General features: G+C 48.1%; 1 protein-coding gene across 1 annotated transcript; it reads right to left on the bottom strand.

Moving 5' to 3' along the window:
- Window positions 1-81: 81 nt before the first annotated feature.
- LOC131269174 (dihydropyrimidine dehydrogenase [NADP(+)]) lies at window positions 82-6,308 on the bottom strand. The gene is made up of 5 exons (XM_058271503.1): window positions 6,222-6,308; window positions 3,089-4,391; window positions 555-2,083; window positions 332-489; window positions 82-261 (listed from the first exon to the last, which is right to left on the bottom strand). Exons 1-5 carry the CDS (start codon window positions 6,267-6,269, stop codon window positions 171-173), a joined length of 3,129 nt encoding a protein of 1,042 aa, XP_058127486.1. The 5' UTR covers window positions 6,270-6,308; the 3' UTR covers window positions 82-170.
- Between the last annotated feature and the right edge of the window lie 7,968 nt (window positions 6,309-14,276).

Below are 14,276 nucleotides of genomic sequence, written 5' to 3'. Positions count from 1 at the left end.
ATTCGATGCTTATGCTAACGTATAAAAAGGATTGCAAAGGATATATGTTTGTTTTATTTAACTTCAAATGAATTTGCTTAGAAAAAATCGCTAGTAACTTGCATCGAAACTCGAATTGTGGCAGGCTTGGCCGGTGGGCGGGTTGACCAACACTTGATTGGCTGCTGCTACTACTGCGATGGGCTCAGGGCATGCACGGCTACCGGTACCTTGCCAGGATGGCCACGCTTGATGACGTGGGGAATTTGTTTCGGCACCATGCTGCAAGACGAAAAAGGGAAAAGGGAAAATCGTGAATTGGGTTCCGTGTGTTGGTGTCGCCTGTACGGACCTGATACAATCGATGATGGGACAAACGGAGAGGCACAGATTGCAGCCGGTACAATCGTCGTTGACGTGCGGTAAGTGCGTCACCGGGTCGAACTCGATCGCCTGATAGCCGGAGTCGGCACAGGTCATGTAGCACTTGCCGCAGTTGATGCACAGGTCCTGTTGGGTGGAGGGCGGGGTGAATAAGTCTTGCGTTTTATCGCCCGTTTGCTGGAGGTACTTACATCGTCGATGAGTGCCACCACCTGCTTGGAGTTGTCTAGCTTCTTGTAGTCACCGATCCGAGGTAACGCTAGGCCGAGCACGTCCTTTACCTTGGGCACGGGTGCGGTGGTGGTTGAGGCACTGTGTCCATTGGTGCCATTGGTATTCTCTACCTCCGAGCACGGATCCCACAGTGCACCGTGTTGCTGCCGGAGCTGGGCCAGCTTTTCCTCACGTTCTTTTTTGTACTGGCCAAAGTGGAGCAGGGGCTTGCCGTCGGCGCCTCGGAGCGGGGCCACCGGTTTACCCTTCTGCAGCTTGGCCGTCGGGGGAGACTGACCGTCCCAGGGTAGCGCCTCCGGGGGTGGGTTAGCCCGCAGGTAGAGGAGTGCCTTGAGCCCGAGCACATAGTCCTCGATGACGGTGAAGTCCTGATTCTGCACGGACGAGCAGATCTGCAGGATGGGGGCGCCGCACTGCAGGAACTGTAAGGCCACGTCGGCCGAGTCGATGCCTCCGATGCCGCAGATCGGGAAGCCGGGCAGCTTGTTGGCGATGAGCGAGACGGCACGCAGGGCTTGCGGGCGCGTCGCATTGCCGGACACGCCTCCGTACGTGGTGTGCTTGGCGGCGCCGACCGCCGGCCACGGTGAGCCGTCCGCCCGGAGCGACATCAACCCCTGCACGGTGTTGATGGCCGACACGCCGTCCGCCTTGCCCCGCTGGGCTGCCTGCGCGATCGACACGATGTCGGTGATGTTGGGCGTCAGCTTGACGAAGAAGGGAATGCGCACGGCGGCCCGGACCCACTGCGAGATGTGGTAGACGAGCTCCGGGTCCTGGCCGCACGCCAACCCCATGCCCGACTCGCCCATCCCGTGCGGGCAGGACAGGTTCAGCTCGAGCATGTCGGCCCCGGCGGCTTCGGCGCGCGTCGCCAGCTCCTCCCAGTCGGCCCGGTTGTACGTGCACATGATGCTGGCGATGAGCACCTTGGTCGGGAAGTCGCGCTTCAGCTCGGTGACGCCCGCCAGCCAGTAGTCGGCGCACTTCTCCGAGATGAGCTCGATGTTGAGGAAGGCGCCCTGCTGCGGCCCGTAGTTCTGGCCGGCCGTCACGCCGCGCACGATGCGCGGGCTCACGTTGGTCACCGTGTCCTTGTCGAGGGCGAACGTCTTCGTCACCGCGAAGCCCCAGCCCTGCTCGAACGCGCGCCGTATCATGGCGGTGCTGGTGGTGGGCGGCGCCGACGCCAGCCCGAACGGGTTCTCGAACCGAACGCCGCACACCTCGACGGACAGGTCGACCTGGTCGATGGCGGTGTAGAAGAGCGGCAGCTCCGGGCGGGTGTCGAACGGCAGGCCCTGCAGGTAGCAGTGCATGTACCAGGCCGCCGTCTTGCCGTCGTTCACCGACTCGACCGTCGTTTCGGCCGCTCCCGCCAGATCGCCGCCGCAGAAGACGGCCGGCAGAGTGGTCTGCTGGGTGCGGGGGTCCACTTCCGGCAAGCCCCACCGATTCATCTTGAGTCCGTCCAGCGCGGCCACGGCTGTGGAGAGCACAAACAAAGCACAAAAACATGGCCATTATTAAGCCAATCCGGAGTCAGTTAAAAAGAACTGTTTAGTTTTTACAGGATTAACACTAACTGTACCAGCGCGTCAACTTGACATAAATTCGGCCTTTAATTGGCAATATTTCCGTGGCGGAATCTGTTCCTTTTACAAATTTGTTTTTCAATCACATACTCTTCCATTTTTTGAGAAAGAGACATGCTACATTTAATAATACCAGCTGAGTCAATTTGACTCAAATATTAAAGCCCCTTTGATAACTTTTTATCTAATGAATATAGTTTGATTTTCGTTTTTGTAGCTACGACCTTTCATCACTTGGTGTAAGGATCGGGTAAAAAAAACCATTGTTCGGGTAAAAAAAAAAAATCTTTCATGGATCTGTCACGAATCTGCACAATTCATCCATTGGAGTGGATCATGCGACTAAAAAAAACTGTAACGGTCCCTCTACCCATTTTTGGGCCATCATTTTTAATCGGTTGATGTATCGTTCGGATTCATGAATCTCTCATCCAAAGATTCATGAATCTCCAAAACATAAAGAATCATTCAGATTCCTGAATCTGAATCTGAATTACACTACTCTAGTTACAATGGTAAACGCAAGAGGTTATTAGTGATGTGCGTACTGAGTACGAATGAGTGATTGATTTGAATCATACTATTGAATGAGTGAGTAAAAGAGTTACTAGTCGCCGTAGAGATCCAAAACCCAAGAAGAGATTCGAATCCCAAGTAAGGATCTCTCATTTCTTCGACTCTCTTTGGCAACTTGCAACTCTTTTACTCGCTCATTCATTCTTTTGGGGTTCGAATCCCGGTCAAGGATTTAAATATCTGTGACGATTAATAACTTATTTTACACGATTCAAATCACAAAAGAGTTACTTAAGGATTCGAATCCTCGTGACGATTGTTCACTCTGATTCAAATCTTTAAAAAGAGTTGTTATTCTCATTATTCTAGAGGTAACTCACTGTCAGGATCGTAGAGCCCGGAGCCAAACGCCGAAATGACGTAGTTCGCCTTGAGGCGCGTGACCTGATCCGGATCGTCGACCCAGTTGCCCGCCTCGTCCTGCTCGGTGCGATAGAACTCCATCGCCGCGATTCGACCCGCGCGCACGATCACCTCCTTCGGCGCCATGAACGGGATGAACTCGCACCGCTCCTCCCGCGCCAGCTCCACCTCCTCCGGCACGGCTCGGATGTTGTTGTTGCCCTTCCGGAACACCACAAACACCTTGCGGGCGCCACACCGCAGCGCCGACGTTGCGCAGTCGAAGGCGGTATCTCCAGCGCCCAGCACGATCACGTTGCCGGTGAGCACCGGGAGCCGGGTGGCGGCGGTCTGCTTGCAGGCGCACAGTCCCGGTTTGCTGCCGTCCGCCACCTGCGGCAGGAAGCTCTTCGAGGTGTAGAAGCCCTGCTCCTCGGTCAGGCCGGCAAACACTGGGTCGATCTTCGGCTCCGGCAGTCCGATGCCGAGGAACACGGCGTCGGCACCGCCGCCCTCCAGCAGCCCGCGCACGGTGAGATCCTTGGCGGACAGGGAGCGGCCTAGCTCGAACTTGACGCCCAAGTCCTTCACCAGCTGCACCTCGAAGTTGACCACGTCCACCGGCAGGCGGTACTGCGGGATCTCGGCCGAGCTGAGCCCGCCCAGGTAGCTGCGCCGCTCGTACACCGTCACGTCCCGGTATCCCAGCCGCCCGAGGAAGGTGGCGCAGGACAGCGACGCCGGCCCACCTCCCAGCAGCGCGATACGCTTGTCCGGATGCCTGAGTGGCGCCACGTTCGGTGGCACGATCTGCCGCAGTCCCATTCGCTTGAACACCTCCGTCGCGAACTGCTGCAGCCCGCCGATGTTGATCGGTCCCTCCTCCACCGCGGCCAGGTTGCAGCCGCCCACGCACAGGTCACTCGTCGGGCACACCATGCCGCAGGTCAGCCCGAGCGGGTTGTCCGAGAAGATGGCCTTCGCCGCACCGTAGTAGTTCCGGTTGGCGATGCTCGTGATGAAGCTCTTGATGTCCAGCTGCGTGGGGCAGCTCTTCTGGCACGGCGCGTCGGCACACTTGAGGCAACGGGCCGCCTCGCGCAGGGCGCCCCGCTCCGACAGCGTCGTGTGCTTGATGTCCGAGAAGTCATTGGTGAGCGGCGTGCAGCTAGTACACGACCGGTCCGTGTTTCGCTTCCAGTGCTTCTTCACCTTCTTCGTCACAGTCGTCGGAACCAGCGAGCAGTTCTGCTTCACGCGCGGATTGAGAGCAAGCAAGCTCTGCGAAGGAGGACCAACCAAAAAAAAAAAAAAAACATAGAGAAGAAAATCAATTTTCAAATACTTTCGACACTCGAATCGAAATGTCTGTTAACTTGGCAAAATACATTTTCAATCAAAAACAAGTAATTTTTAAAGAACCCTAAACTACATCTAGAAATATGTTTGCCTAAAATCCGAATGCTTCCGAGAGGTCACCCGTTAAATCGTTTAATTAACCCATTCCACACTAGACCAGGGATCGGCACACGTTTCTTGCAAAGGGCCAAATGATGAACGTGAACCAAAAACCGCGGATCAGATACCTCAAACGATGTATTAACGTTTTGAAAGTGATACTAAACCATTTTTAATTAGAGTATCAAAATTATTTTTATCTAAACCGAAAAGTAACATAAAAAACATCGTAAACATTTCAAAGTTTGACATTCAACCATTAACTTTGATTTTTTTTTTCGTTGGATTTTGTACTTTTACAACATAAATCTACTTTCGTTGCACTTAACCAGCATTCAAAATCTGTTTTCCTACCAACATTTTGCTACCGTGTTCTCTGTAATGAATATATAACTGAACTTTAGTTTAGTTATTGAGGATGGTAAGTTAACATGTTATCTTGCCGCTTGGTTCTGGGCGAGATTCACGAGAGTAAGCAATGGTCAATTGGGCTATTTGAAAAAAGTTTCAATTTTAGGAAAAATAAAAATATTTCCTATGCATTAAACCACAAACTATACAAAAGTAATATAATTTTGTGAACCATTAACTCAAAATGACAAAACTCTGAACAGGTTGATAAATGAGTTCAGTTGGGCTCCTCTCAGGGGCTGCTCGAGTGCAAAAGGTCTAATATTAATGTATATAGACACTGTTAGGGCGGTTAATTAAAAAAAAAACAATTGGTCAACCAAAATGGCGCCAACAATAGAATGAAACTATAATTTTCCGCAAAATTAACACCATGCATCCATTTCGACAGCACAGTTTCTGTGGCAACAGGTAGGCATTCGAGGGTTAAAAATAATAGTAACGCCGTGTTTGTAGCAAAAGCCACAAGCGACTATTCGCCAGCACTTAGAACATCATAGTCCTCGAAATATGGCGTGCGATAGAGTGTCAACAAAGGAGTAATGGCCTTTGACCCCGACGTTCAACTCCAAACAAAGGAACGTAGAACTCAACTCCGTACCGTATGACCTTGAATCTTTGAGTCAAAACAATCCTCCCAATCAATTCTAGCGACGAGTTCCAAGACGGAAATCATCCGATTTACAGGAGTTCCTGTTTGTTGTTTTTGTTCCGTTCGCTTCGAACCCAAGGGTAAACAGAGTTGGCTTTTGATAAGCGTAAATGCTCATCAGCGAGGGTTTGCACACGGTGTGTTGCGGCAATGTCACTCGTGAGCCATTAAGAGCGCATTAGTGGGTTGTTCCAGCGGGGAGATAATTGAGGCCACAAGCGCGGCTGGTTTGCAGCTGATGATGCGAAATCCGTACCACAGTCCGAGCCCGCGCTGCCGAATAAGCGATTACGCCACTCTGCGAACGTTCTGCGACGTCGGCGGACGGTCTGCGGCCCAACCCGACTGATAAGCTGCCGGGCTCTAGCGGCATGATGCCGCGTACAGCCAGTTATACAATCTCGGTGTCCGACGGTGTGTTGACAGTTGACGTAATTGCGCAGTGGGGCGGAGTGCTGGACCAATTGACGGTGGTTTTCGCCTGTGCTGATGATAGTGATTGATGAGGGGCTGAGGCGAGCTGATTATGCTCGAATGAAGGTATGACACGAGCGGCGGTTGCCTGCCGAGATGGAAACTGACCCGCTTACCTCAATATCGGGCAGATCCTTGCTGGTCAAAACACTAGCACAACTCATGCTGAGATGTTTTCCGCTTGCCTACGTCTCTCGCTGAACGACCTCGGCGCAGCTGATTCTGGCTGATTGGCTGATGCTTTCTGAAGCGGCTCGGTTGAAGCTGCCGGTAGGAGAACAGTTGATGGTTAGCTTCCGTGGGCAGCTGTTGACACGCGCATTTGCAAATCGACTTGCGGTGGTCGACCGTTTCTTGTCACACTCGCCAGAGCACACTCACCTATGCGGTTAACCTGTAGGCAACAAACGGCGTTACACACGATCAATGGATCTACACACGGCTACTCAGTACGACCACTGAGTGAAGACTGACGGTGTCGGGTTTGGGGACGATGCCACCAAGCACGCTCTAGCGTCTAGCACCGACCGACCCGTACGTCATCGCGCCCCTGATCGTGCCGTCCGTATTGGTGCGCTGGTCCATTATCTAGACTACGTTGCCGACCTAACAATACGGAATGTCGATGGCGGGGCGCACCGCACACCCCCCATGGCGGGAGGTGTGCGCTAGAACCTGATTGGGCCGCGCGTGGACGCGACCGTCGACCGACAAACGCGCTGTTGGCGCGAGAGGTGTGGAGGCATCTAACGATACGGGTCCCCACTGCCTGAGCGAAGCAGTAGCCTAGCAACACCACCCAAGAATCTTCTGCCGACGTCGCGACGGGCAGCGACGGGTTTATGGTGCTCATGCCACACCACGCGTATCGCGTGGGTCAGCTTTAGTGAACTGAGTCGGTATTCGCGAGGCTTTTGATAAGGTCCAGCTGTACGAGATTGGGGCACGCTTAGTTCTGCGTAGCTCCTCGAAAAAAAATCGTCATAAGTTCAATGCCAATACGCAAATCGATATGTTGCTTTGCATATACTGCGCACCAAAGGAAGGATGACATAGTAGATCTTACAAGATGATCAAACAGAATATAGTAAACTACAAACAAGTGATGTCGTTGTACGAATATTAAGCATTAAAGTAGTAGAATTAGTCGACATCCGTTTTACAATCAAAAAACATTGTATTTAAGAAGATTATGTAAGGTCCTAAGTCTCTTGACACCAAAATACTTGGTAGACATCAAAACACATTCCGTTTTGTGATCTACTCCATACATTCCACATTGGTTAGTTACTGCTGAAAGAACCAAATGACATCAAAAACTCAAATAAATCTCAAAACCATGGGATTTATGTGTGAACTCTTGGAAGCAAACAGCTTGCAGGTAACCATTTAGCTACCACCTGAGTGCACCTGAGTGTACCATCGAACCATCCAACCGTGCTCGGCTTAGCCACCGAGCACGTCACCGGTCACCGTAATCTCGCGTAGGTCAAGAAGTTCACGGCCAGACCTGCTACACTCTGCTATCAAAAAAATATGATGATCGAAAATCGAACACCCCAAAAAGCGGTGGCCTAGAGTGGTTCTACTTCCTCGGAGCTTCGCGGCGGGACACGCCATCTTGCCGGTAGGAGATTGAGCGCATTAGATTACGTCCCGCACTGCCGCCCTGTTGGCTCGCGAATGTCAACCTGGGCCCTCGGGCCCCTCGGGCGTGGTGGAAGACCAAAACTTCCCGGCACCCTTCACAATCCGTTAATCGGAAATGTAATTATTCGTGCGTAAAGCTGCCAGCTGCCGCGTTTTGAGTTCTGGCGAGCTGGAGCAAGATCTATGTGGAGGAAGGGTGCAAAAAAGAATTACGACGGGCTGGATCGGGTGGAGAGGTGGAGGGCGATAAGAAAAGCACGCCTGATGGATACGGGACAATCTATTCCCGAGTAGCTCGTAGTCGGCGAGCGTGGTGTGAATTGATAACGAGCCAGTGTCGATGTGAGCCTGTGGGAAGTGAATCGATCGACGGAGGCGATGGGAGAGCGAGGCTGAAAAAAATGGAAAAGTGTTGGCGTGTTGCCACAAGCCCCAAAAAGTGGAGGTTTTTTTTTCCCTCAAACCACTCGCGTTTGATTTTCTTCTACCCACGCAGCTACCCACCGACCCATCCAAGCAGCTCCAATCCATCGACGACGTTGCCGGAGGAGATTTCGAGGAAGGGTGCCAAAAAAGGGGCGAAAGTTTTGCAGATTGAACAGCGGCGGGGCGAAAGCTCTACCGCCGTAACGTGGTAGTGATTGGAAAATGGACGACGGTGATAAATTCGTAACATAACTAATCAATATGGAATGCATATGCTGGCGTCGGATTAGATTCCTAACATGACCTAGGGGTTTGGGGGAGCGGATAGTACAAGGATGTTGGCAAATCGGGGCTAAATTATTTGGAGCGTATTTATCAACTTCCGAACAAGCATGCCGTGCAGAGTGGAAGCAACGTACGAGGCAGTCATCAGCTAAGGGAGCTTCAGAGAGAAAGAGAACGAGAGACCTTATTTCGATCGACGACATCCGAATTCCCCCAGGTTGTTCCACTCGCCGTGATACAATATCGAGCAAGCCCAAAATTCCGATCTGTGCACCCACCCGAAGTCATCACTAAGAACATCGCTCGTCTACTACCGAGAAGTGACGCGAATGATGGTAATGGGTACCAGGGACGACCATGTTGGAATGGGTAATGAGAGAAGAATTTACATCCGCCCGGTCTGGTGTAATCCCCGGGCGGAGGACCCGTTCGGAGCTTCGCCGAACTTTCGTGACTTTTGGGCAAATCGAACGACGCGTCCTACTGAGCAGGCGACTAGTGCTTACAACTCCTTCCACAAACCTCAACCACGGCATACTTTGTCTAATGAACGGAATTCCAAACAAACAACAATCGTTCGGCGGAATGTGATCATGCGTCACAGGGTGGCAGTAACAGGAAATCCGGCGAGTCCTTTAGTACCAACCAACACAGGCACGTAGGCGACGGTAAATTACAGTTTCTCACTGTTCTTTATAAAAGTAATATTTTTCTAGAGAACCATAATTTTCACGCATGTCAATTCAGAGATCAAATTATGCTAATGAGTGATGAACAAATCAAATAAAAAATAAGTATCAATAGTGGTACACAGAAATCGGACAGTTTTGAGGAACCTCCAACGTTCTGTTCGTCGTCGTAAAGCGACGCAATTTCGTGAAATATAATATCGTTTTAGTTATTCACACGTTCGAGCGGTCAAAACTTTACCGGAGGCTTTAAACGTGGATTTAGATCCAAGGATATTCCACGACGTTCCATGTCTCTAGAGGAAGGAGTTAGGAGAAAAAACGTCGAAAGAGAAAGCACCGTCTAACCGCAAACTCATTACGGTAGATAACCACAGTGCAGCGGTGTATTCAGCTGGAAGCTGCTGACACCCGTTACCGACGGGCCACCAACCCATTCCCCTTCCACGACCGTGACAGTGACCGCACGCTGCCCATCCCCCCGAGAGTAGGCCCGTTCATCCCGAGACCGGGTTTCATTAAACCGGAAACCTGTTTGCTCGTCTGACCGAGCGCCAGCCCAAATTCTGCTCCGGCTTCGGAATGCGGCAGCAAACTGGTTTTTATTGTGTATTTGTTTTGTTCTGGATCTTTCCGCATCTGCTTCATTGCGTACCGGCGCACCTGTCCTGGTGGCTTGATGCTTGGACGTGGACGAACCGGTGCGAATGCTGTTGACTTGGACTTCAGCTACTGCCGATTAGTTTTTGGAGGTGTGCCCAATGAGCAGGAGTGTATAAGGGGTTGCTGAAGCACGGCATCAGGAGCATTTTTCACCGCCGAACGAGCACGGGAGTTCGCTTTAGCCGCGTGCTGCCTTGGTTTGACAACCTGTGAACATTCCTCGCGATTCTAAGGTTGGAAGTACTAGGAAAGTCCTACCAAAACTTGGAAAGACCGCTGACTACAAACCTTCTTGGTATCACCGTCTAAATTTCAACCAACAAAGTATCGAAAGCCGTGTTCCGTGATTTTCAAGTCTAATTAGACAAGTTTTACGATTTCTCGGAAAATTATAATTAGCGCCTCGTTAAACCCAAACCATATTCTGGGAGAACCGTATGCTAGAATGCAGCTGGTTTATACATTGGCCTAAAATTAGTCAATGAATGAATATGTATTGCCGTCAATTAGACACAACAAACAATAAATCGGGTAAACTCATTAGATTACTTTATCCAATTATCAACAGAAAATCAGAGCAAACAAATCAATACAAAAACAAGAAAAAACTAATATAACAAAACAACGGATTAACAAAAAACTGATATAGAAAACAATAACACTTCCAATGATACTTTAGGCATCTCAAAAAGAAGTAGTAAATCAAAACGATACTAAAAATGATGTAAATGGATTGTGGATCGAACAAACAACCAGTTGAGCTAAATGTCTTTCATCAATACATAAACTGATTCGTTTCTTAGTTATATAATTACATAAATTAGTTTTAAGTTTAATAGAACTAGATATAAGAAACAATAAATTTGTAAGTAAAGTGTGGAAAAAAGCATCCAAACAACAACCGAACCATTACCCGATCTTTGTTCATCTCTTTAAGAGATGCAAGTTGTTTTCTTCGTAGCTGTCATCATGTTTATTAAAATCTCTTCACATGTAAATATTTTAGTTGAAATGAAGTTTCTTTTTCCTTTAAATGAAAAGGCTTCTTGGTAGCGCCATATCGTTCCTTTGCTCGATGCTTGATGAGTGGGATGCCTTTCCGAGCTCCTTCCCACTATTTTAATGTAAATTATATGGCATTTTTTTTTTTTTTAAACAACAACGTTTTGTTAATTCCAAAGTGCTATCGTTAAATGTGTCAAATCATGTCCGCTCCAGTGAGTTGACGAACAATAAAAATCTATGCAACCGTAAGTGTTTGTACAGCTTAATCAAATTAATTGACCCCCAATAAAAAGGGATCCATTTCCATCAACGCCGCCGGGGGCACGTACACAAACACACGTTTAGAAAACGGGTGCATGCCACGTGGGAGTGTTTTGCTTGGCAGAAAAGGAACGTGTCACATTAAAGTCGCTGCGTACCTTGGTGAAGGCTGAAGAGAAGAACGTCCGTAGAACGTAAGCGAGTAGGCTGGCCTGACATTGTCGTCTGGGCGTTTTTTTATTCCTTCCCCGACCCTTCACGGGACTTTTTCCCTCCCATTCCCCCGCTCCGCGTGCGGCGAATCGAAACGAAACGAAAATCAACCGTGTGCGCCTTTAAATGGCCCGCATCCGTGCCCAAACCGTGCCGGCCGATGTTTCCGTGGCGAATGGCTGCGTTTGGCTGACAATGATTCCGTGCGACTGCTGGTCTGCCCAACTCCCACTCCGACGGACGGCGGACGGACGGGAATCTTTATTGACCTTCAATTTCGGTGCGGCGGCGGCGGCGGGGGTGGGTTTTTTTTTGGAGAGTTCTGGTTTGTTTGTTTTGTGGCCCCCCTTTTTTTCACTAGATTCTACAGCATCCTTTAATTTCGCCCGCAATGAAAATACCGTCGGCATCCATTTTATGGACAAACATTAATGCTGCCCGGCGCTGCGCAAGAGGCCAATCGAAATAAAACCGATACCGCCACGCACACAGCGCCCAATTTCATGCCGCGATGCAAACGATTCTGCTGCGTAGCTGTTTGTCGTTGTGTTTTTTTTTTTTGTTTAGAACGCCAGCGTCTTATCGCGGCCATCAGCCATCGATACAATCGGCATCGGCATTACGGAAATCCAACATTGATCTACGTTGGATTACTGTAAATTGTTGCACGAGTTTTGGGCTGGGGGAACACATAAAACTAAACACGGGCGCAGCATCAAAACTGCCAAGTCCTGTGATTATTTTTTATGAGAGAAAGGTAAATACCCAATGACGATGACGGGGGGAGGGGGGGGGGGGGAAATCGGAGGAACGGCCGTAGCAAACCTATTTTCCTTCCGAACAAATAGGGAAAACGCCCGCAACAAACAAAACTAGAGCGAATTCAGAAAACAATAATCTCTCATGGACACACACACACACACACAAACCCAAACTTAAACACACGTACAGTAACTTCAACATACCTTTATCGTAAATAGCAAACATTTAGCGAAACGAGCAATAAAGGTTACGATAAATGGCAACATAATCACATCTAGAAGATCTAAGGATAAGTTAAGCGTGCTGGCAGGGGTTCTCAAACTGTTTTTTATCCAACACCGTAGGTTTTTTATCGGGATTTTTGAAAATGGCTTTTCAGTAATCATGCACTCTTGAGAAATTGGGTTTCAAATAAATATCTGTCAAATGTTCGTACACGTATTCTGGTCTGAGTTAATAAATGTCTCTTAAATGCTTTTTCAATACTGATATAGTTTTTTTCACAACCAGCTAGAATCAAATCCACGTTGTTGAGAAACATTTCTTCAACTAAACTAATGTACCTTCAAGAAACCAACTGAGAATCTCTGCCTTACGGGATTGGTACGTTTGTTCTGAATTCTCCTTCTTTATTAATCGGTCAATCGCGCGGTTGCGTTTTTATGGAACGGGGAACGGTGTGAAGCATGCTTGGAATGCCACAACACGAACACTAATAGGTAAAGGGTGGAGGATAGTGATGGAATGATGGTTTTATTTTTATTAATAAATAGCTAAAACCAGTGGTCGGCAAAATCGGGCCCGCCAGCAAATTATATCTGGTCCGCTCTCTCAATCTCTCTGATCTATTTGAAAGATTATTTTGAAGTTTACATGTTAAAAATGTGATATTATCCGAGTTATCCGGGATATTCAACTGTCAAAAATGTCTGAAAATGTACAAAGTTCAACATACGAATTGCAGCGAACAATTTTTAAAAAAGACAAAGTTCAGCAATCTAGAACTGTAAACGTACCAAAATGTGATGTACACATATGAAAATTATTTAGAAGTAAAATTTTAATGCATATTTGTTGTAGGTGTTATAAACTCAATGAATATGGAAATAGTGTTGTACAAAAATTATCAAAAATTAATAGTAAAAGTCAAGTCAAGATTGAATGTGAAAGTCGTGATAAATATTCTATTCTAAAATCTAAAACACTGCGGCATAAAACAAAACATTTCTAATGGTAGGGGCTCCTGGGGTAATACGAACCCCTTAAAGCAAACTGTTGAGTTTTAGTAAACTTTGCTACTGATTGTTGATGTTATCGATTCCTTAGGTTCATTGAGTTCATTTTACAAAAGATAGATTTTATAAAGATGTATATCTTGTTGAAGCAAAATGCACCATTACAAATGGGCAATTTGCACCATAAAAAGAGGGAAAGAGGTTGCACCATTCTTCATACGCCACCACGAAATTTGATTTCCTGTGATTTGACCCTTAAGGAATTCAAGAAATTCAAGAAATCAATGCTTTTTTTAATCAGCACTTTTACTTTTTCATTGTTGAATCTTTAAATGTGTTTACTAATTCGTTTTAATTTGATTACGGCCTGCATTACGCCCCCGTTCATAGTAGTAGTTCACATGAATAACGATTAACGTATTTTCTGAGATTTTAATATGCAATTTAAGTTTAATAAATAGAACTATGTATGCTATGTGAGAAAACAACGATGTTTGCACTGTTTATTCCTCAACCGAGTGGTCAGCAAAATGACATCAGGATCCGTCCGAGCCGATGATGGTTTTGCTTTGCTTTTATTTCGCGTTTCTGATGATGTAGAGCTATCAAACTCATAAGATGACAATATTTTAGTTAACTCCTCCAGGATAACTAGTTTTTACTACCCCCATTTTCTGGAACGTGGTTTGAATTTTTATTTCGCAACCTGGCCCCTCCGGAGAAAGGTGTGCCGGCCCCTGGCTAAAACGGATGCATGTTCACTTTTTGTGGAATTAAAACAGCTTATTGGAGAAACCGGACAAACATGAGCCCAGCTTATCGCCAGCGTTTGTTTTTCCCACGCTGGGTGAAAGAAAAATAAAATGTCAAACGATTGTTCACCCTCTCCACATCCTCCCCCCCCCGGAGCAACTCCCAGGTTCGCGCGTTCGCTTGATTGATTCGGTACCGGAACGGTCAATTATGCAGCGATTAGTCAGCG

The sequence above is a fragment of the Anopheles coustani genome, chromosome X, assembly GCF_943734705.1.
Source record: "Anopheles coustani chromosome X, idAnoCousDA_361_x.2, whole genome shotgun sequence".
NCBI classification, from domain to species: Eukaryota; Metazoa; Arthropoda; class Insecta; order Diptera; family Culicidae; genus Anopheles; species Anopheles coustani.
This window is presented reverse-complemented; position numbering and strand designations above follow the sequence as displayed.

Bases quoted from the DNA above. Each gene is read 5' to 3' on its own strand.
- LOC131269174 (XM_058271503.1), bottom strand. From the start codon at position 6,269: ATGAGTTGTGCTAGTGTTTTGACCAGCAAGGATCTGCCCGATATTGAG. The intron at 4,392-6,221 runs GTAAGCGGGTCA...CCTCCTTCGCAG, and splicing joins AGGATCTGCCCGATATTGAG to AGCTTGCTTGCTCTCAATCC. The intron at 490-554 runs GTAAGTACCTCC...TCCACCCAACAG, and splicing joins TGGTGGCACTCATCGACGAT to GACCTGTGCATCAACTGCGG.